General features: G+C 44.5%; 2 protein-coding genes across 4 annotated transcripts in view; one reads left to right on the top strand and one right to left on the bottom strand.

The window, feature by feature from the left end:
- Window positions 1-8,143, bottom strand: part of RASSF7 (Ras association domain family member 7) — a 125,721-nt gene extending 117,578 nt beyond the window's left edge. For all 3 annotated transcript variants that reach the window (XM_067540505.1, XM_067540510.1, XM_067540511.1), the window contains exons 1-2: window positions 8,029-8,143; window positions 7,690-7,762 (exon numbers count right to left, since the gene is read on the bottom strand). In XM_067540505.1, coding sequence (XP_067396606.1) covers window positions 7,690-7,762; window positions 8,029-8,053 — 98 coding nt within the window. In that variant the 5' untranslated portion in view covers window positions 8,054-8,143. The remainder of the gene's footprint in view (window positions 1-7,689; window positions 7,763-8,028) is intronic.
- Window positions 8,144-11,180: 3,037 nt separating this feature from the next.
- Window positions 11,181-24,434, top strand: part of LMNTD2 (lamin tail domain containing 2) — a 50,979-nt gene continuing 37,725 nt past the window's right edge. Inside the window, exons 1-3 of the mRNA XM_067540504.1 lie at window positions 11,181-11,188; window positions 17,170-17,421; window positions 23,172-23,360. Coding sequence (XP_067396605.1) covers window positions 11,181-11,188; window positions 17,170-17,421; window positions 23,172-23,360 — 449 coding nt within the window. The remainder of the gene's footprint in view (window positions 11,189-17,169; window positions 17,422-23,171; window positions 23,361-24,434) is intronic.

Here is a 24,434-nt window from a genome sequence, read left to right as displayed (position 1 = left end):
AACCCAACATAGGAAGAAACCAGATCTGCAGTGAGTTCATCAGTATATAGGCTCAAGAGACCCATTTCCCCTTGAGAACAGAAACCAGCCAAAGCCTGGGATTCTCCCTGACTCCCAACTAAACCAGAGAAGGATGTGCCTAGTATTGAGATCTGAGACCTGGAGTAACGTGAGGAAAGCTTTGACTGCTGCAAGGTACATTGCTTTATTAGGGACAGACAGACATGACACCGAAAGCACTACCAACTATATATGAAGTCCAAATACCACAGCCAATGCCTAGGGCTACACAGGATAGCAGGATCTTTTGTCAGCCCAGAATGCAGTAAGCTGTCTCCTACCTATATGCCATATATAGCATGTCTAGTAAAGAGAAAGAGAGACAAGGAGAGAGGAGGTGGCAGGGGTCAGGTGGGCAGAGATTCTGTCTATACCATAAAAGAAAGCCATTTGTAAAAACTTGCCGCTAGCAAAGTTTTTTCCCCAATCTGGGTGAGGGCTGAGATCCTCTCTGCTCTGCCCTATCCAGGCTGATAAGACAATAGGAAGGGAGAGGCTAGGGGATGGGAAGAAGTTGCTGGTTGGCAAAAAACAGAATGAAGAAAACCTATCCATTGTCAGCTGGTGATGCGCCCTATACTTCCTTGAGTATGAATCTGACATGCTAAGCTGTGGAGCTAGCACTGGGGACCACCCACTTAGTACCGAAGGATGTGGCTATCATCATGGCAGCAGATGGGCCAACCACGCAGTAAAACAACCTAGGCAAGTCTGACAGACTGGCTTGTTTCTGAAAGACAACTGGGGTCCAGGCCAGCAACAGCCTCGAGACGTGCAACTTCTATTAAATGGAACTTAATAAATAATGAAAGGACTAAATGTGTATGGGAAGAATTCCTCATCCTATCCTCCACAGCTGTTCTTGGTAATATTAATCTCCTCCAGTTTCATTTGTGGCAAGGCAGGTCCAGAAGGAAGCTCCCTACAATCCACATTTATACCACATGCAAACAGACACACAGGGCTGAGAGAAAAGTCCAGCCACCCTCATTCAAATTGATCCCTTTCTCCATATATTTTTTTCCGCTCGCCACTCTCCTCTCCAAACTAGGCCTTCCATGATAGCTCTCCCCTGCCTGCACCTATCTCTGTAGTAGGGTCTCTTTCCCAGGGATTTTTTCCCCCAGAGCAAATAAAACTAAACCATGGAAAAGTGCTCAGTGCAAACACACATATCTCTCCAGTTTCAGGTAAGATGCAAACACCGCGGTGAATCACAGCCTTAGCCATAGCAACACACTTCAGTGTTAAGATACAAAGGCAGTGACATCACAAAATAACTGGAAAGGCACAAAAAGGAGGGAGATATGGGCCCATCAAGGCCTAGGGAGCGCCTGGCTTGTTGGAGGAGGCAACAAAGCAGAAAGATGAAAAGCTAGGCATAGCGAGAAATGGACTATGTCTCTGCATTTGAACATTGGCACGTCTGCCTTTCTTTCTTTCTCCCCATGTTTCACACTCATGTCCTGGCTTCTCAGTGAGACAAGAGCTTGTGTTCCGACTGACACTGCTACCACCAGCACCTCTCTGAATATAAACATGCTGCCTTGGCCAACACACAGACATACTTCTCATTCCTCGGTGTCCGAATAAAGACATGCTGCAAACAAAGCCAGATTGTCTAAAAATAATGGTGCTGCGTCAGTGTGTGGGCTGTGAAACAAAATGATATGAAGTGTTTGTCTCAGCCGCTTTATCCCCCTATTGTGCGGGAGGTTGTGTGATTAGAGCAACAGGAACCAATGGCCATTCATCCAGTGGCTGGATTTCCACATTCTTTCCAAATGAGACTATATTCCATTAACAGGCACACTGGACCTGGAGGCAGCAAGACAGATGCCACTTGTGCCCCGTCACCGCCAATTGTGTGCTGCACACAGAGTACAAACAATTCAGGCCATATCTTCAGTTGGTGTAAGTTGGCCTGGCTCCACTGATCTCCATGGAGCGACACTGATTTACACCCGTGGAGGATCTGGCCCATCAGTTATCACTGTAAATTTAGCCCTGATGAGGTGCTGAAGGGACAGCCCTCCACACTCAAATCTTTGCTTTATCCAGAGAACAGATATAGCATGGGCATATTATTTCTTATGTTACAGCAGTACCATGAGGGCCCAACTGAGATCAGGACCCCATTACACCAGGTGCTACACACACACACACACACACACACACACACACACACACACACACACACACACACTAAAAGTCAGTCCTTGACAGTAGTCAGGGAAGCTGGGTTCTAGTCTCAGCTTGGCCACTGGCCTACTGGATGACCTTGGGTAAATCCCATCCCTGCTCTGTGCCTCAGTTTCCCTACCGGTAAGATGGGGACAAGGATATTGACCTCCTTTGTAAAGTGCTTTGAGACCTATGGGTGACAAGTGTTAAATAAGAGCTGGGTTTTATTATTATCATACATATTATTTTACAGATAGGGAACTCAGGCACAGTGAGACTTGCCCTAGGTCAGTCTGAAAGTCTTTGGCAGGTCCAGGACTGGAAGCCAGACCTCCGTATAGATTTCCACTTGACTAAAATAATTTTTTTCTCTGAGTAAAGGTTTATTTCCAGACTTTTAAGGATGGCCTGGATGTCTAGCAGTTAACATTCTGTAATGCCCAGCAGGAAACTGGGGATTGATTTCTGATCTTGATCGTTTGCTCTCTCACCCTGCATGTGGCATAGATCCCAACACAGGACAAAATAGAGGGACAGCCTTTAATTGCTCAAAGCCTAGATTTTCAAAAGTGACTAGTGATTTTGGGTACCTGAATTTTTGGGTGCTCAACTTGAGATACCTAAAAGTGGCCCAATTTTCAGAAATTGCATAGCACTTGTCTTCTGAAAATTAGACCTCTTTAAGGCGTCTCACACTGGACATCTAAAAATCAGTAGGCACAACTGGAAATATTGGCCCAAACATGACCCCTCTTCCAGATCACATAGTCTGTGCAGAAGTGATTTCTGGCCAGTATTTTTAAGTTCAGAGATGCTGCAAAATGGGGTATACAAGGGTGGAAAAACAGAGAGAGGCTGAGGAATTCTTAGGGTTCCTGTAAGAAATCAGATCACCCCAAGTCTTCTACAGAAAAAAATAAAGGGTCTCAGCTTTCTTAACCTCTTTACAAAATCTCGATAGGAGCATTGTGGCCCTTTTGGCTCTTGCAGAGAACTAAAATATCCGGCCAGTGTCCTCTTGAAAAATTATGTTGGTTTTTTTTTTTTAAACCAATCTGATCTTTGTGATTCTGCACAGCCCACAAATAGAAAAAGATATTACAATAAAACAGACACCCTGTACAAAAAGACAGATTACAGATGGTGATACAGGTTCAGAAGTCTTCTCTGGGCAACTTACAAAAAGGGCCATGATGCAAAACAAGAAAAAAACTTAAGCACGATTATTTGGAGAGAAGAGAAACTTGAGAGACACTGTTAGGAGAAATGCAAATGGGAGCCGTATGCATGGGATCAGGAGGGCACCGGAGAGTAACTGGGTTGGGAGGAAGAGACGAAAGAGTATTGAAGGGTTAAAGGGCTATACTGAGCACACAGAGGAGACTAAATAGACTGGAGGGTAAAAATCTAACATGAAGTTATAACAGTAAGAAGCCAGGCCCTAAAACAATGAGGATGATAATATTAGCAGCCAAGGAAAGAATTAGAGTGTAGTGGTAAGAGAAGATTTACAGCTGAGCAAGAGGAAGATGCCAAGATTTTAATGAAAAAGAAATAAAAGAGGAGTTTTACCTGGAGATGAGTTCAAACTAAGCCATTAGCTCTGGCAAGTTCAAGAGCCAAATGTTGCAGCTGGCTTCTAGTTCTATAATGGCCTGAATAGCTCCAAACTTCAGGGAAGTTTGAAACTAGATCCAAACTTTCCAGCATGGGTCTCCCCTCTCTAGTTTAAACAAAAGGAATAAACCAGGAAAGAATGTTGGGATTTTATTTTGGGATTTCCCCCCTACCTTTTAAATATCCACCCATGGTAAAATAAAAACTGAAAAGGAAAGGACCTGTTACGTCATCTAGTCTATTCCCCCCAACTCCCAGCCAATGCAGGATTGGGCTCGAGTCAATTCTCTAGTGTTTGCAGTGGAATGTGTATAGAGAAAAACAAAACGGATTTAATGATGGGAAAAGCGCTCCAGTCAGGAAATGGCAAAATATTCAGACAGCTCACAAAAACAGGCTACATCATTATCTCTTTAGAAGAGAAAGGGAGACCTGTATACAAATTATGACAAGAAAAAAAATAAACCGATTACCCATGGTATGCAGTGCCAATTACTTAAGTGAACAGGGTCAGGAAAAGCTGGCACAGCTAGAGGCTGTGAAACAGAAGAGTCTGGGCAGAGGGGAGTCCCACGAGGCAGGTAATCTGATCCACTGACCACAGTCATCAGTGCCCCAAATACACCCTTCCCCAAAGCACCAAAAGAAAGTTGCATGTAGCTAATTGAAAAATGACTTACTCAAAAGTAAAGATGGGCAAGAGAGACAAAGCATGAGTCTGAATCCAAACAGATTTTCATTCAGGCCTATTAGAGATCTGGATCAGAATTTCCCCAGAGTTCTGCAGCAGAGGAGACAGTGTCTAGACACGGGGTTCTGGTGCAGGCCCATTTCTCCATGTGATGATTGTTCTGAGGTGAGAGTGTTAGAAATCCACATTCTAGTGTCTGAGACGCTACATGTAGCTGGGATTGTAAAGATCCAGGCACACAATCCTGGAGTCACTAAACTGTTAGTGTGTGTTGAGGGGATGTAACAGCCTTGTAACAATACAATACACATGGTTCATCCTCAGAGCTACTATGGTATGTGAAGCTGCAGAAAAAGATTCTCCTCATACTGTCCCACCACACCTAGCAGACAGGGACCACCTCTAAGGTCCAGAGGGGAGTTTGGTCTTCATGCTCATTCAATCCTCTTTTGCATTTACCAACAAGGATGCCACTTAATGCTCGTTTGAGCAAGGACACTTTGGGAACCAAACCAACAGCACCAAGCTCATTTCATGCCATTCAATGGTCAACATATGGAAACAACTTTTGGTCACTATAAATTCTGGATGATTTGAATCTCCAGGTGAGAGGTAAAATAATCCATAACCCATTTCCAAGCCCCTGGGGCATCCAGTCTCCCTGCCAAGATAAACTGAATTAAATGCAATACTCATTAGCTCTCATGTGGAAGAGTACAGTGACCACAAGGCAGAGTTATTTGGCCTCAGCTTTAACTCCACCGTAAAATGACTTAAGAGCACTTGATTCTTAGGGCCAAGTTCAGCCTTGGCTATTCCCATGTAATTAAGGTGTAACTTTACACCAGCATCAAAGAGTAGAATTTGTTTTCTAGACACCAAAAAGCTATAGACATCACTGTCTTCCCTTGTCTCCCTGGCCTTCTCCTCCATTTCTACTGGCTGGGTGGCTAAAGTGCTCACCTACAGGCCTGAATGGCATAGGTTTGAATCTTGCTTAATCTCATGCTGAAAGGTCACCCCCACTTCACCTAGCTACAAAATCAGTACATGCTCTATCACGTGAGGGCAGTCAAAAGCAATCAGAGGAGATGCTGGCCACATTGCTCTTTTGCATACCAGTGGCTATGAAACTGACGTGCCTTAACCTGCATCAGTCCGATGAGCCACTCGCTCGGAGGAACTTTGACTACTTTCCTTCCAATCTTCCCTCCCTCTAAGTTAGCCTTTAGTAAGACACCAATAGCTGATCAGGTACTATGACCTCATTTTTAGAGCTGCTCAAGATCCATAACTCCAACTGAAGTCATTGGAAATGGCAGCTCTGATCAGGCCTTATCAGTCCATCTCTAGTCTACATCATCATGGGGAACTATCCTGTTTTGGCCAAAAGATGGAGCAGACAGCCTCAGAGGTCTTTTCCAGCTCTCATTCTTATGATACTCCTCCTGCCCCCAAATGACCAACATCTGGCTTTTATTTTACTACTAAATAATCTCACAGATTTACAGCTAATTAGCGTTAGATTTTTGTATGCGTTATTGGCGATGAATTAGATATCAAGGGCAGCCCAGGCTATAACATGAGCAAGCGAAAGCACCATTTAAATTTCAGTTGCTGCACACACAAAGAAGGACAAAATCTTGCTCAAGCCAAATGTTAATTAGATGCACAGTCCCTGGGTAGCCTTTGTATCTTCTCCCTTTGGGATTAAGGAGAGGGGTGTGAGGATCAGCAAACTGAATGGCTGACAGTTGAAGGTTAACATTAGGTCAACAAGCCCTTTTCTCTGCCTTTCAGTTCTGAGACCTGGCAGGGGGTATAACCAAGAGTTTGCATGGCAAACATTTAACAAAAGGAATTTTTCTTTCTTTTCAGCCTCTTCTCCTTTATCAGAAGTGAATTGTCTTTCCCTCCCTCCTCATTTTAGAGTTGGGCATAACACCCCAGTCTGCCAAATTGATTCTAACTTCTAATGGCTCAGCTGATTTGTCAGCTTGATGCATTTGTTTTGCAGACCCAGCTAACACCTGGGTCTGGCCTGGGAACCCAGCCCAGTTTCCCTGCATGAAGAATGCAAGAGGAAAAAGCTAAAATATGATTTCCCTCCCCTTTAAAACTGACTAGTTTCTCATATGGAATAGCACAGCCTACTCTTTGGATCTATCACCAGTCAGGGATGCAATCTGCCGGTATATTGACATTATAATTTGCATGGATCCAAACTTCTGGAAGGGTTTATCACTGGATTAGGACTCAGGACACTGGGTACAATTCCTGACTGTGACACAGGCTTCCTGCATGACTTTAAGTAAGTTACATCGCTCCTGATTCTCATTTACCCTAATACCTCATTACACTGCCAGAGTGGTGTAAAGTGGACTCTGTATAACCATACTAGATTTATAATGTCTGTAAATTTCCCTGTGTAGATCAACCCTAAAATAACATCCAATCTTAGAAAGAAATCCTTCCAAGTTTGGAAGGGATGTTTGCATTGAGGTCTTTGGTTTGTGCCCAGGCCTATGATTGCCCATGTCTATTAATAACATACAGAGGGCTTCACCTAAACAAAGGAAGAGACCTGCAAAAAGCAAAAGATTTTGGGTGTCCTTAATTAAATGAAAATAAACTTAAGCCTGAGCACTTGAGCTCCATCGAGAAAATAGAAATTGTCCAGCTCTGGAACAAATGACCTCAGAGCCACCTGCCCCAATAGCTGTGGTAACCAAACGTGATATAGGAAGTACCAGCCACCTCCCTCTGTATTTTTAAGTGAAAAGACCTCAGAAAGTTTCATTCCCAGAGTTTTACCTGTGTGGGACAGAAATTAATTCTAACTCCCATAAAATAAATGCCTCCTTGATTTGTAAAGCCCTGGGTAAGTCTGGTCCTGTAACTGAAGATGGCCACTAGTGCCAACATTTTCAAAAAGTCAGGGTGGATACAGTAGTTCTCTCACTATGGTCTACCAGAATAGAGAGACTATCCTCTGGAAAGTATGGGGGGTTGTGAGCGGAAGCGACCCATGACAGCAGCTCTCTATTATGAAATGATCAGCATAATATTTAAAAAAAAAAAAAAAAAGAGAACCAGCAATACATTGTAACGCTCTGCATATAGCATTCAGTACTTACACTCTTCCTCTTGCATCCCTTTTCTCCTGCCAGTTTATCTGAGTCTGCCAGTTCCAGGGCTTGCAGGATTTTTCTGGAAGATAGACAGAGATTTTGTCTGTTCATGATGTTATTCCGAGGCCTATGAAGTGCTTTCCTTCCCCAGGTTTGTTTAGCCATCATCATCCATGGGGCCCTGTGGTATCAGGAGCTAATGCAGCCATGTCACAGCATCCCATCACAGTGTACTACGAGATGGCTGCAACTCCAGATAATCCGGACATGAATGCCAACTCCCTTGGCATATGCTGCTACAAAGCTGGCATAAACAGTCACCACTTGGCTAATCCACCCTATTACCTTCAGATGAAAGAGAAACCTGCATCCAGTCCAGTCACCCTGCTAGTCCCATGACTAATTCCTCCACCGATATCTCTCCAACACACAGTGAATGCGGATCACCCATGTCTGTCCCGTCTGACCTAGACTGACTTTTCTTTATGCTCTCCAAACATGGCTCTTTCCTGCTACTCTGCCTCTCTGCAACAGGTTTCAGTGATCTGCCCCGCCCTTTAGCACTGTTACTATGGTGACATCAACAGAGACCTAAATAGGCCCCAGAGACAGACATGCAGCCAATATGATTATGATCACAAAGCCCTCAGAGGAGCAGGAGCCGGCAGCTGGTGAGTTATAGGGACAAAGTGTGTGAGGCAGGCACGTGCACAGTTCCATCTATTTGTAATGGGAACATTTACAATCCAGTCTTAGCTATTCAGCTGTATTCAGATCCATCTGTTAGGAAAAAGTCCTACAGAATTTAATGAAAAATGCTAATCTTTCTGTAGACTTTTGGACCATCCAATGGAATTTAATTGTATCCCTGCTGTAGGATAATGCCAAAAAGCCATACAGAAAAAATACCATTTTCTCTTCAATTCTATTGTTTATTTTGGAATAATTGCTACAGAACCCCATTAAATTTCCATGCAACTCTATTACATTCTATAATCTGTTTCCATAAGGGAATTTACATTAGTAATGACTATATTAATACTTAGCACTTACATAATGTCTTCTACCCAAGGATCTCAAAGCACTTTACGAAGGTGACTAAGCAAACATATCCCTATTTTACAAATGGGAAAATTGAGGCACAGAGATTAAGGCCATTGATTTTGAATATCTCTGTTTTTGGATGTCCAATCTGGGACATCTTGATCCCAATTTTGCTAAGTGTTGAGAACCCACAACGCCAATTGCCATCAACATGATTCATGGATCCTGAGCAGCTCTGTAAATTGAGCCCAGAGTGTTTTGAGATGGACACCCAGAAATTTAAGGCACCCAAAAATTAGTGGCTCTGATTAAAAACATAGCCATCAATGATTTGTCCAAGACCATAGAGCAAGTCTGCAGCACAGCTGGAATTAGGAACCAGGTATCCTGCCTCCCAATCCTATGCCTCCCATAATTATGCTCGAAAATCCTTGAGAAGCACAGTAAAAGTGGAAAAACTTTTCAACAGATCATTGTGGAACAGAAAGATAGGGTGACCAACACAAAGCTCAGAGGAGAGACCGTGGCAAGAAAGCAGTTTGATAGGGAAGTCAGTGACCTCACAAAGATCTGCCTGTGACACATAAACCAGCCAATAGCAGTTCTAAACTCTGCCAAGCAACATGCTGAAGTAACATGCAAGCCATCATGTGCCTACCAAGATCCTCTCCACCTTATTATTATCTCTGTTTCTTCTATTATGCTAGTGCTGCTCTAGATTCATAGATTATAAGGAACCACCATGATCATCTAGCATCTGCCCTCATGCAGAACACAAGCCAGAGAATTTCTCCAAACTCCAGTTTGAACGAGAGCATACCTAGATCAGAGATTAGGGCCCCGTTGGGCCACACACTGCTCCGATGACCTTATGACTAGGGCTGGTTGTAGAATTTCCATTGACACTGGTTTTTTGACAGAAAATGGAGTTTTCAGCGCAACAATTTTTTTTTTCTGAAAAGTGTCACGCTGTGGAAAACATTTACTTTCTGGGGGGGAAAAAATTAATAAAAGATTTTGGCTTCCAGATGAAAATTTTTAGTTTTCCAACAAGAAGATATTTTCTCTGGAAAAGAAATCCATTTTCCAATCACTTCTACTTAGAGTCTAAATAGATGGGACAAGAGGGGAAAATAAAGGTCAAGAGACTTGCGTGTGGTTGCATAGCAGGTCAATGGCAGAGCTCTCGTTCTCTCACACACTCTCTCTCTCTCATTTTCTTTGTAAAAGTTGTTTGTTGTGTTCCACAGTTCCTGTAGTAAAGACAGGCCAAACATCAAACCAGACACAGCCAAGTTTTAACAGGATTCAGGGACATATCAGCTCCTGTCTACACATGTTATGCTACTCCGGAATAGGACACTTGTCTTGTAATTGGGTCCCCCAAACCAGTTCATTGTCATAGCACATATGGGACTTTTGTCTGTAATGTTAGGCCTCCTCTGCAGCTTCCCCTGGTTTCAAACAGGTGTTAGCTCTGCTGGTGCAAACAGAGGCTTTGCCTGTCTACGCTAGGGGTTTACACTGGTGCAACTACACCAGTGGCTGCCAACTGATGGCTGTGATGGGGAAAATACACCTTTCCCTACACCCAGAGGTACAAGAGGCAACTATCCCTTGTTAATTCAGTGAGATGTGCTGAGTCTGAAAAGGAAGTTTGATCACCTCTTCTCTCAAGATTTATTCTGACAAGCCTGCAGGCCATAAACAGGCCAGGTACATTATAGGAAGAAGAGTCATCTTTTCTGAAGCATTGGAGCAGACAGACCAATTGCCTTCTTCAATATGGCAACTCCACTGTTCCCCATTATCACAGCTCACATTCTGGGGATGGGGGGCAATCCCTGAGTCACTTCATGCCCCCCACTACTTTCCTGTAATTTACCAGAGTAAAGTGCACCAGTGTAGCGTATCTACCTTAGGTGTTTGGACCAGGTGAGCAGCTACATCAGTGCAAACCTCTAGTGCAGACAGAGAATCTGCCTCTCAAAAGGTGTGTCTACAAAGCAACTAAACACTCATGGCTGGCCTATGCCAGCTGACTCAGGCTTGTGGGGCTTGGACTAAGGAGCTGTTTCATTGCTATGTAGACTTCCAGGCTCAGGCTAGAGCCTGGGTTCTAGGACCCTGCAAGGTGGGAGGGTCCGAAAAATAGCGTTCCAGCCTGAGATCGGAAATCTACACAGCAGTGAAACAGGCCTGCAGCCCGAGTGCCACAAGCCTGAGGCAGCTGGCCTGTGCCACTGCCAGCCACAGGTTTTTTCTTTCCTGTAGACATACCCCAAGGGGCTTTCAATTCTAGGGCTTCATTTGGCAGGTCATTCCACGATCTTATTGACTTTGCTGAGATAAAATGATTCCTACCTGTTAACCTAAAGGTTTCTTCTTTTCTTAATTGCAGATCAACCTATAACAGTAACTGTTTGGAGCCATTGTGAAGAGCCAGATAAAGAATGGGTGGGTAAGTGCAGAGGCAGGGAGTGATAACAATGAGGGGGATGCAGGAGGCAATTAACTCCTTTTCCTTATCTTACCCCAACAGGGTACACCTCTGCAAAGTCACACACAGATTGCAGAAATATTCACAGGCCACTTCACCTTAACTGGTCCCTTGAAATGTGTGTTAACTACTTATGCTAAACAATCTGTTCCACCTTGTATTTAGTTGTGACCTTTCCCAGACACGAAGAAGAGCTTTGTGCAGCTCAAAAGCTTGTCTCTTTCACCTACAGAAGTTGGTCCAATGCTATTTCCTTATCCACCTGGTCACACACAGGGTTTTGAAGTGTAGGTAGGTGCTGCTGTCTGTGGCAAGATGCTGAACTAGATTGGCCATGGACACTGGTCTGATCCTACACTTAGTGAAGGAGACAGGAGAGTCTAAAATGAGAAGGAAATCATGGCAAGTCCCATGTGCTCACAGCTATTAGCACATCCAGTTAGAAAATGGACAGAACTGCTTTGGCCGCTCCAGAATGCAGCCATGAACATACACCAAGGAGACTGGTGGTGAGGAATAGTTTGTTTAATTCATAAAAATCGGGTGGGCTGTGCCCAGCAGTTTGTCCTTTTACTCCAAAAGGAGTTATCTGACTAAAGACCAAGTAAGAAATTCAGAATTTGACCCAGAAGGTTAAAAAAAAAAAAAAAAAGACCCTGGCCATAGGGTTCATTTCAGGGTTTTGTTTATGTATTTTTAATAACCTCAGAGGGGTAGTCGTGTTAGTCTGTATCTGTTGTTTTTAATAACCTGTTAAGAATCTACCCACCCCAGAATTTTATGGTAGGGGACAGTGGACTAATCGAATTACAGACACGTTAGCTTATGTCACTTCGAGGTTGATTTAGTGAAGCCCAGGAAAATTATCCCATGGAAACAGAAGAACAGGAACACCAGACACTCACAATCACCCTTACTCCATAAGGGCCAACAGTTCAAATTTCTCAAGTTCTAAAATACACACAAAGGGGTGGAGCAACAGACACTTCTTCATATATTTCTCTCCAATACCACATGGCTCAAGTCTCAGCTGCAGCTGCTGACTTCAGCAGAGCTACTGATTTACAGTAAAATCAAATCAGGCCCACAGAATCAGGAGACTTGGGATCTATTCCTGATTAACATGCTATGTTATTTTGCACAGGTCTACCACCAAATTTTCAGAAGCAGTCAATGATTTGAGGTACTCTCAGTTTTTGGGCAAAAATCAGTGTCCATTTAGTAAAGTTTGGCCTTTATGGCTCTGTGCCTCAGTTTCCCCATTTGTGAAATGGGAGTAATAACCTTTTGTAAAGTGTTTTTAAGGTAATAAAAACACTTTACAAAGGGTTAAGATCCCTGCATATAAATGCAAGTATTATTATAAATCAGTGCTTCAGACAGCATGCACAAATCTCACAGCAATTAAGTCACTTAGCATACCCCCCACCACAGTGGTACAAAGAGTAGATTACACAGAGTTCTTTCAAACCTCCCCTGCTCAGCACAATTAAATCCTTACCCTTTTCTTTAAACTAGACAATGAAATAACCATTATGAGGATTAACAGGCCCCTTTGGGGCACACAACAGAGTTGAGCAAACAGTGATAAGACATCAGAGAGTCCATCATGAGCTTATCTTAAGCTCAGAGACTGCCTCATGGGCTACATCTACATTGTCAATTTTAGGGAGATCTCCTATCTTTGCCCTAACAATGGTATTAGGGAGGGTGAGAGTGCTACCACATTGGTGCTACCACAATACAAATAAAGAAATCAATAATAATAATAATAGTGTAGACTCAATGCAGGTATTTTTCTCTCCATGTTGTCTAGAGTGGCACAGATCACATCTAAATAACGTAATGGTAAACGACAGTGGCTTGTAACTCTCCCACTCCTAGTCCCAGTGGTGGGAGATTTCCCTACAATTGCTGCTGTAGACAAGGCCATAAAATGATTCCCACCCTCTGATGCCAAAGGCACAGCGCAATACATCTCATTCCCAGTTTCTACAGATATCTGTCTTTTAAAGATCAGGTTAATTGTGGTTTAGCTCCTTCACACGTGCTCCCACGTGAAGGGGGATAGTAATGGGGTCTTGGACAATGAACCCCATTATCACCTAAGTCTTTGTCTTCACGGCTAAAAAAAGATGTGTTTTTAATCACAAATTAAGTAACACGCATTAGCTACCCCACCATAAAAACACAGTGGAGATGAGGGACTGTAGTGTTACTGTGAGGAAGACTAGATGAAATCAACCCAGGTAAGGGGTGTAATGCTGACCTCACTTAGCTATCTTGTGATAAACAGTGACAGGTGCCTGGCTCCACTAGGATTTTACAGCAAGATAACTTTATCTCACTCCAAAAAACCCCCACCTTTCTGGCAGTGAAGACATAGCTTTAGTCCACCCAAGATGAGTACAGGTGCAAAGGAATCTGCAACGTGGCAAAAGTTCATGACAGCTCTTTGTGTTCTTATGTATTTATGCACTAGCCCACAAAGTGTGGCCGTCCTGGGTCAGACTGTGGAGACTGTAAAGTATTCAGCAAAAATAGCTGATTCCAATAATACTTTACCTTTTCAAGGAAATGTCACTAACTTTAATGGGATGCAAGGTACCATATATACTCTTGTATAAGCCATATACTAACCCCTCCATTTTGTAGGGGTAGCGCTCAGTTCCCAAAAAATGGGGATCATGTTCTTTGTAGGAGACTTTGCTGTCTTCTAGAGGGAAAGAGCTGCCCACCAGCTCCTACTTCTCCCCTCCCTATTCCCACAATCCTACAGGCTCCCACTGAGTGTAAATGCTGACTGGCTGGAGCTTTTCTCCAAAAACCTCCACTGAAGCAGAGCCTGATAGAGTCTAACAACTTGTGTGGACCCTGTAGTAATAATGACAGTACAGGAGAGGCTCTTCACAGCTTTAATGCTAATCAAGCAGAGGGTGCACTGTGCAGAGCATTACAGATCCCAACCAAAGAGCAAAGGGACACAAACTTCAAGGCTTCCCCCCTCCTGCCTGTGTCTTCTCCCTGGGCAAAAAATAACATGCACACAACACACCATACAGCCAGAATTCTCAGCAGCTGTGCTCATTCTCACCCTCCCACACCTGCTTTGCTGACAGTGACCTTGCACAGTATTGCTTTGAACCACTGCCATTATTGAGATCTTCCAGGAACTACCAGACTGGGAAGTGTCATGTCCCAGAAAGACTATCACCACCTACCACTCTGTATTCCTGACCAAGACTTGGGAACAACCAAGAGAGAGACCCCTCTCTTTCCCCCTCAAGAAGAATCCATCCCAATCTTTCCATAAGATCCACTGCACACTGGGACAAGACTTGGGGATTGTTAGTTACTGCCAGCTATGCATCAGCTGGAGAGGGGTGTGTTTTAACTAAAATGATAGGCCAAAGAGGAAAGGCCTCTTGAGGGTACATGCTGCCTGGGAGATGATGACAGCTTGATGTCTGCTCTCCTCAAGTGAAGTGTGATCTTTGTTTATCACGGTTTTGATATTGCATTTAATACAATGAGACAAACTCACCCTGCTAGAGTGCTCTCTCACGGTGAGACCCAGAGTTGCAGCACTTCTGCCTCCCCTGCACTCCTATGGCCTGAGGTGGTGACATGGCCCTCAGACTAGGTCATGCTACAGTCCACCCCTTCCGCAGTATCAATGTCCTGCGCCTCAACACATGTTCCATCCCCTCCGCAGTTCTTTCAGAATAGGGGATGTCCACACCTCTTCCTGGTGCTCCCCTGCAGAAAAGCCCCAAACAGAACCACACACCACTATACCCATCCCAGTCTTGAGTTTTTAGTCTCTCTAAGTTCTCCCCACCTCTCTTACTCCTCTTCCAGAACACCAACCCACAGGGCTGCCTGCCAGGGTCTTGCTCTTTTGTCAAGACCCACCACAGGGACTCTCAGGCCATTCCTGTTGCTTCTCTATGTCTTTGCCATCTCTAGCCTATTGACAGCATTCCTTTCTCAAGAGAGGATCCCAAGGCCTTCTCTCCCTCACTGCTCGGCATGCCTCCCTTTATGAGATGACCCAGCTCCTCCCCAGCTGTGTCTGCTAACAAACTGCACCTAATACACCCTCCAGGTGCCACCAATAGGCTAGATGAGCCTTTGGGCTCCCAGTAATCTTTTTTGCTGCCCATGTGGGGTGTATAAATCCCATCCAGCATAAAAATTCAGTAAGTAAAAAGAATACATTGCCCAGGTACTTCCTGGACTGCCACCGAGGATTTGAGGTGGATAAATACATAAGAGGCTGAAGACTTACTGGCTTAAGCAGTCTCCTCCTCCATATGACAGTGGGATGCAGAGCCTAGCACAGGAGATAGCAACTGAGGAAAAAAACCAGACATTTTAATAGACACACATTCTCTCAGAGATAAGGGCTCCCATGTCAAATCCTGAATGTCTTACTTAGAATATGAGATAGAAAAAGCAGCCAGTGTAACAAGTGGGATAAAGGGAGAAATGTCTTCCCTGAGCAGAGGGGATGAGCAGCCCTGAGGAGAAACTGGATGACCTGGAAAACAGGGCAGGGGAAACAATCTCCATATTTTGAGCATTACAGGTTTAGAAGGGAAAGATGCCATTATATATCTTCAGAGAAAGCTTCCAGGCCTCTTTAGGTTAGACACACTGCTCTCTCTGTTTGAAAAACAGGCGGGAAAACACAAAACCAAGGGCGGTGAAAGTCATTCAGATGCTTAATGCTGGATGCTGCTAGGAAACAGAGAGTTGAGTGAGAGCTATAGGGCAATGAGCAGGAGGTTTATATTTTGGTCGAGCTTTTGAGCAAAGCTCAGCCAGAAAAGTGCAGCATTGAATGAGTGGATGCAGCTTCTCTGGTGAACTGACATGAGGTACGGTTTCACATACACTGCTGTCTTCACCAGGCATTGGGCTGTTTTGACCAAATTCTTTTAAGACTTCATCTAAGACAAGCCAAGACCTCCAACAACATAGTTCTGAACTGACTGGAAAGGGGCCTACGTATCAATGGAGTCCATTCCTCTACAAGGGTAGAATATAAGATCCCCAATAAAGAAGCATCAGCACAACTCAAGTCTCAGGCCTTGTCTGCATTAGAAAGTGTTTGGCAGCATGGTATTCTGGTATAGCCATCCAGGCAAAAACCCCTAGTGAAGATGCAGCTTATTTAGGAAAAGAGTTCTTTTGCCAGTATAGCTTATCCCAGTTCCCTAAACAAAATAAGCTGCACGAGCAAAAGGACTTCTTTTTATGGTATCACTGTATCTAGACTAGGGCTCTTGCTGGCATAGCTATGTCAATCAGGGGTGTGATTTTTTTTCACACCCGTAACCATCATAGCTATGCCAGCAAAACTTTTAAGTGTAGACCAGGCCATAGTGTCTTTAATTCCAGACTCTTAGATGTCTGAGATACAACAGAGAGGTGCACAGAAAAGAGGAATTTTGAATGGAGAACACCACAGGTTGCACCTGTTCCATTTGCTCCCATACACGCCAGGACTGACCTATTTTTTAACACCTCTGGAGACATTATGGGCCTGATATAAGAAACAGCCTCTAATTTTACAGGCCCAGTTTTGCACCTACTATTAATTATAGGCACAAATCATCCCACTGGCACTATTCGTCGTTGGGGTAGCTTGGCAGCACTCCTTGCTCAAGGTCTGTGCCTAAAGGCACAATCTATCCCAGTAGAATTACTGATAAAGCATTACTCAGCGTGACTAAGGATGGCAGAATCAGGCCCTGGGGTAGACACGTGGTAGGGGGAGGGGCTAATAATAATGTACATCAGTGGAAGTGAGAGCTGATGTCAGATTTTCTGATGTCGGAGAGGTCCATGATGAGAGGGAAAGAAGGAAGGGCACCATGTTAGCTCCCTTGGGAGGAACAGACACTGTCTATACACAGTTATTTCTCCTTTCCCAGGAGGCCGCCAGAGAATTTGCCGTTGATGCCTGGAGATGATCCTAGAGTCATGGGAGAAACACAGAAAGAGGACAAGCTGCACAGACAGCTCTACAGTAGAAGTGAGGGTTTGGGAGAAGACTCCATCTACAGCCAGGCTCCTCCAGGGGACACTGAGAGCATCATGCAGCCAGCCAGAGAGGCTGTGGGCCAGGGAGAAGATGACACCAGCGGTTGTTGGATTCTTTCTGAAGCTCCTGAGCAACACCCCAAGTAAGTATCAATGCATTCACCTTTCTGCTAAGTTCTCAAGTGTGCCGTCAGCATTACACCACCTTTGTACATCAGCAGCATCTGCTGAAACCCCTTTATGTCCATGGATTAATGGAGTTTCCCAAATCGGGGGTAAATTGACACACTGAGAGATGAAATGACATACCCAAGGCCACTCAAAAGTCTGTGGCAGAGAAAGGAATAGAATCCAAATTTTCTTGTGTCCGAGCAGCGGGTCCCACCACAAAAACCCCTCTCTCCTCATGGCTCTCATGTCCTAGCACTTGCCCATTCTATTTAACGCATGGAATACAGTTTTCAAAACTGGGGAGTTACTAGGACAGGCAAGCCTGCATTCAGATATGCAGCGTGTAGGAATGTGCCCTTGTTACACAGCTGATGGCAAGTACCAACTAGAATACTCTAATGCGGGACATAGGTGCTCTGTAAAGCCCCGTTTGAAAGCTGGGCCCAGGGTATTGGTACAATAAACTTCTGGCCACTATTAGCAAACTCCACCTTGTTACCCCGTAGCAAGGCATGTCAATGATAACCGATGTTGTGGCTTTACATTCTTGAGTTTATTTGCAGGCATGGTTTCTGGAGGGTTCTGAAATGCAGGCAAGCGCGCTGGCATTTCCCACCAAATGCAGAATGCTAGCAAGTCATTTGCGTAAGAGTACCTATAATGTGCACCACCATCTGTAAGAGAGAACGCTACCTGGCCTGTGTGAAAGTAACGAAACATGGGCATTACATGATTTCAGACAGTACCTGCACAAAGGTCTTTTATGTCTTCCTGGGCCATACATGTACTAGAACTCTACTCTAGCTAAGAGCAAGAGTGAAGTCTAAAGAGAACAAGGAGGTGGCCACTAATTAGCCAGCAGAAGTGTCTTGAACAATGGATGGTTAACTCTCACGAGACATTTCTGATACTCTTCCATCCAAAATGGCTTAGAGAACATGTGATAATATCTAGCATCCATACCTGGTGCTAAAACTAAGAGAATACCATCGCTAAGAACTTACATTGTACTTTACATTTCCAAAGCACTGTACACATATCAACCAACTCCTCCTCTCAATACATTTGCAAAGTATTATCCCCAGATATGATGAGCTAATCACTCAAGATAACAATGACTTAATGACAGAAACAGGGCTGGGACTCAGAAGTGCCTGGTTCTTGGTTGATGCTGGAGCCACTAAACCATGCTACCTCTTGAATCTAATAGCACCAAGCTGGTCTTTCTAGTTTGTACATCTTTAATGTTAACTGTTAAAGGAGGCCCCTTTGCACAGAAACTGCACCAGGGAATCTTCCACACAGGTGCAAACTGCCTCAATCGTATTTCTCCCAACCACAGCATAAGCCAAGTGGAACTGATCTCCATATCATTGCAGGTTTGTACAGAAATCCTTATGCACCAGTGCCCCTGCCTCCCTCCTCTCCAGGAATCGCAAAGTAGACAGGAATCTCATTCACATTTATGCACCAAATAGTGCCTGGAACTAGAACTGCTCACATGGTTTTTCTCATGTCCCCCTCTGAATTAGACAAATGGACTGCTGCAAGCTTCACTCTTAGATCTGATTTTCTGTTTCACAGTTTCTCGTATGGCAGTTCTGTAACCCAGTGCTGGCTTAGGCTGGGGTGGGGAGGACAGCAATGTGCACAAAAAGAAGTCAGCTGATGATCATTAAATAATTGATTTTTAACCCCAAATGTCATTAATAATAATAATAAATTTTGTAACCACTCAGGAAGGAAAAATCAAATGCACAAATAACTGGTCAGGCAACAATGCTGCTGAAAAGGATCTTGGGGCTATAGTGGATACAATTGTGAAAAAGGCTAATGTAATTCTGGGTGTATTAAGTTGTTAATATGGAGGTAATTGTCCCAATCTACTTGGCACTGGCGAGACCTTAGCTGGAGTACTGTGTCCAGTTCTGAGCAGCACACTTTAGGAAAGATGTGGACAAGCTGGACAGAGTCCAGAGGACAGCAGCAAAAATGATAAGAGGTTTAGAAAACCTGATCCAGGTGGAAAGGTTAAAAATACTGGCTATGTTTAGTCCTGAGAAAAGAAGACTGGGGGGGACCTGATAACAGTTTTCAAATACGTTAAGGGCTGTTAGAAAGAGAACTGTGATCAACTGTGTTCTTCATGTCCATGAAGGTAGGAGAAGAAGTAATCAGCTTAACCTGCAGGGAGGAGATGTAGGTTAGATATTATGAAAAACTTTCTAACTATAAGGGTAGTTAAGCACTGGAATAGGCTTCCAAGGGAGGTTGTGGAAACCCCATCACCGGAGGTTTTTAAGAACAAGTTAAACATCTGTCAGGGATGGTCTACATTTACTTAGTCCTGCTTCAGCACAGGGGCAGGACTAGATGATCTCTCGAGGTCCCTTCCAGGCCTACATTTCTAAGGGCTTGTCTACACTACAGGCTATATCAGTATAACTTATGTCACTCAGGAGTGTGAATAAGTCACCCCCCGAGTGATGTAAATTACACCAACTTAAGTGCCGCTGTAGACAGTGCTATGTTGGCAGAAGAGCTTCTCCCACTGACATAGCTACTGCCACTCGCAGAGGAGGTTTTATTATGCCGACGGGAGAGCATCTTCACCAGTACAGACTAGCCCTAGAGTCTGTGATGGGTGGGGGGAGTAAATGAGGGTTTTTAGAAGATCCCCACAAAAGAGGATATGTTCAATGATGATCATGCTCTTCCCTGTGCCATAAGAGACCAGCTTCCTGAATGTCCTTTGGGACACTGTTCACAAGGTGGTAAATTCCTGAAATCACCCGCCTACTGGTGGGAGAGTAGCTCCTGACACTTGATTCATCAGTTGGTCTTGGTATGAGTTTCTGGGGAGCTCTCCCTGTTGAGAGTGGAGCTAAGGTGGTTTGAGGAGTATATGGGAGAAAGAGAGGCAGATAACAAAGGAATGTCATGATCTCATCAGCAATAGTGTTTTGATTGGGGCGGTCTGGGTGCACTGATGGGGACAGGGGATTCCACACTTGAATGCCAGAGGCCCAGGGTGTTAGACTCTTTTGAGCTGCTTGTTTGCAATCTCTAACAACAGGCCAAAAGAGTGACGCACAGGTCCGAAGTTACAGCAGTCAACCAAAACCACTCCCTATACTGTACACCTGTCATTGGATTATTGCTAGGCCCTCAGTTATCATCGCTGACTTTGAAGGACACTGATGACAACTGCGGAAAAATATCCTTCACTATCTCTTTCTGTGGCCTCCTAGCAGAGGGAGTCACATTCCTTTGCTATTTCAGTCTTTTCCATGGCAACAGATGGATGTCACAATCACAAAATCACCACTTTGCCATATGGCGAGAGGGAAGGAGGGAGAAAGGAAGACAGATGGTGATTGAGGAAAAGCTCTGATTCTTAGGGGTCTAAGAAATCATAGGAATCCCTGATTGCTGGAGCCAAAAAGCTGACCCAGAGCTGTGGGAGGGAGGGAACGAAGAGGCAGGCGACTCTGCTGAGGCCAGAATAGCGGACCAGCTGTTAATTTATCACTTGCAATTATTACAACATATGGGGAGTAAAGAATGGCTCTTAAGGGGAAAATAAATAAATAAATAAGCAAGCAAGCCAGGCTGCTGCAAAACTGGCTCAGTGCAGGCAAGAGATACAACCGGTACCTGCCAGTAGGGAGAGGACATTCGTGAGGCGCTGTGTAGATAGGCAATTCCAGCCTGTGGGAAAGCGGTCTGAACAGATACAGGCACATGATGGGAAACCATTACAGAGGCACTGGGTGAACGGGTACTGCCAGCCAAGTGGTCAGGGTGTGGGCAACTGGTACCTGCCCACAGAGAGGGGACGCTGCAGAGGTATAGGTGCACGGGCACTGCCATAGGAAGGGGGGCCTGTGCACCAGAGACATGTGCATGAGGAAGGGACTTTACAGAATCACACAGTAAAGAGGCCTGTCCAACAGGCATCTGTGTAGTAGCAGCCCCATCACAGGTGTACAGCAGAATGTGAACCCAGGACCTTTGGCCCTTGAAGTAAAAGATGAATTCTCCTAGCCAGGAGCAGTGGCAGGTGGTTAAACTCTGTGGATCAGCCAGAGAGAGAGGACACATGACACACCCAGAACGGTGGGTTACACCTGGGTGTAGGGAGAAAACATTACAGTGGCACCAGATGCCTGGACACCTCTAGCTTACGGGAAAGGGAGCTGTCCATCAGATACTGTCTGAGGAGGTGACATTACAGATGCAGGGCACTGCATGCCAGTGAAAAGGGGGAGGAGTGTTGGACATCAGGTGCCACAGGTAGACTTTTTCTTGTAGTTTTTGAGGAAAGTGAGGGGCACCATGAAAACAGAGAGCTTTATTTTATTGCCTGGTCCATGTAATTCTAGGAAAATACTCCAACGGGCAGGGGGTGAGAAGAAAAATCCACCCAGCATCTCTCCACATATTGCATTTTCTCCTTGCTGTTTATTACTATTTATTTTCTGAGGCCATCCCCAGAGCATCCATTTCTTTTCCATCAGTTGCCTGTCCACCTAAAGTAATGTGTCCCAAAAGTTTTGTCTTCTGCTAAACTGTAACAATTAATAGTAAGAAGTAGTGATGGGCAAACTTCAGGAAGGTTCCAGGCAGGGGTATCAGACATACAGTCCAGCTTTCAGGGCACTCAGATTCTTTATAATCTAAGGTTTTGGTTTTTAAAACAGAAAAGATTCTAGCCTTCATGGCTTCAAACATAACTGTGCAAGTGTGTGCAGAGTGCAGGTGATGTCTGCCTGAGTCCGCAGATAGCCTGAAACAATGACTCTGCTGTGTGAACTCCGTGGTCACTTATTAACCTAATCGGAGTATCAGTTGTAAAACCCCAATGTTGACATTTCAGTGTCCATGTGAACTATTTAATCACTGTTCATTTTCAGTGACTGGAATGGGAGTTGTGGGGGTGGGGAGTCCACGGGAGGGAATGGGAAGTTGCTTCAGGGAAGGAAATGCAGAGAAAAGAGCAGAGGAAGTTCAATAAGCCCAGAAAGCGGGAGATAAACAGAAAGAGGAGGATGGGGAAGGAAGAGAAACAAAGGGCAGAAGTAGCATGGGAGCAGATCATCTTATTCAGTGATGAATGAGATGACAAGGCACAAAACACATGATAAATAATCACTAAAGGTTTAGTTACTACATAGAGGCCATATTCTCTGCTTGAACTCTGTGCAAAGCTCCTACTGACACCCAGGGGCATGAATGCCACTGCTCACCACGGTGCATATACAGTCCTCAATTTACACCCTGGCCCACGGACTATAATGAAACATAGAATCCAGTCCTCTCACCCTTCATCCAGAGATTTCATTCAGATACTGATAGGGCACCAGACTGAGGGTAAGGGGAGCTTGAATCCTATGTCTTGCTCTGCCACTGACTTGCTGTGTGACCTTAGGCTAGTCACTTCACCTCTCTGAACCTGTTTCATCCTCTGTAAAACTGGGTGATAATGCTGACCCATCCCATCCTTTGTCCAATTCACATATGCATGAAAAGCACCATGGCCCAGTTTTTCAAAACTGAATGATTAAAATTAGCCTCCTAAACCCTTAATGAGCCACTTGAGAAGAGGCCGATACTTTAGAGATCCACAGAATTTTCGAATCTCCCAGTGATCTCAGCACGGGTTTGGATTGTTATAATTTTAATGACATATATAACCTTTGCCTGACTGGTTCCGTTGCAGAGCCCCTCCTGTGCAGCAGAAGGTCCTGCAGAAGGACAACACCCACGTCCTGCGCTTGCTGCTGCATCAGAGGGACTTGGAAATCCAGGGGCTGAGACGCGCCGCTCAGAAGGAACCATCTGCCCAGCTCTCATTTATTTTGCAGGAGCTAGTGAGCATGAGGCAGAGAGTGAGTGCAACGCCCACAAGGTGAGCAGCAGAAAACAAGAGGTTGAGGTCAGAAACTGGTGGAAATGTGACTAAGTCCCACTGAGTGACAACACAAATATTGGCAAAAGGAGGGGAACTGGCCTATGTTAAAAGGCCCATCTCACCATTATATAGCTACACTGCATCTGTTAAAATTACAGTAAAAGAACATTATTAAGGTTGCAAAATCCAGCACTCAAAAGTTAGGAAATGTCAGAATTAAGGTTACTAGTGCAACCTTAACCGGGCCCCTTTGTGTGTGTGTATTATACTACAATCTTTAATACATGATCACAGACTACTTTTTCTACAGGACGCCTGCCACAAAATCTATTATTATTTTTTAAACTCATGATTTTTAAGCTAATCTCATGAATTTTTGGGCCTTGACTTACAATGTCTATGGGTAGGTTGGCCCTCATGCTCTAGGCATGGTCTGTAGAATCAGAGAGCACACTGGGGGGTGCCGGGGGTATTAGGAAACATGAGTGATGGAGAGGGCTGCCATAGATTGAGGAGGGCTGGTGAGAAATCTGAAATGAGGGGAGGGGGAAGTCAAAGAGAGCAGCACAGGGGAGAATTCAAAGGAGCAAATCTTTGGGGAAGGAGGGGAGGAGAACAGAGAATTTATGCAAATGATATCATGCATATTTGTCAAATATTCAAATTAGAACAGGGCCTTATTTACATGGCACCTCTAGATTTCAAGCCCTGCAGCTTTGACAGGAGATGACACAGCAACCTCTGAATTAGCTACTTCAGTTTCTGCATCCCAGAAAAAAAAATATAGTCACTCTAACATAGACAGAGAGTCCCTTCTAGTGAGGGTGAGAAAGCATAACCCAGCTTCTCTTGGCTCTCCAGTACAGCAGCTCTCTTTGGATGATGAACTATGGTAACGTGCAGAATACATACACCCCTGGACTGATTTTCAGAGGTGCCGAGCACCCCACACCTCCTACTGGAGCCAAGCGGAGCCATACCTGCTCGGCAACTCTGAAAATCAGACCCTCGGAGCAAATCCAGCTACCAGATGGACGCAGGACTCTGCAAACAAGGTCTCAGTTTGCTTAG

Source organism: Emydura macquarii, unplaced genomic scaffold, assembly GCF_026122565.2.
Source record: "Emydura macquarii macquarii isolate MOO-44397 ecotype Brisbane River unplaced genomic scaffold, CSIRO-AGI_Emac_v2 contig_587, whole genome shotgun sequence".
In the NCBI taxonomy this organism is placed as follows: Eukaryota; Metazoa; Chordata; order Testudines; family Chelidae; genus Emydura; species Emydura macquarii.
This window is presented reverse-complemented; position numbering and strand designations above follow the sequence as displayed.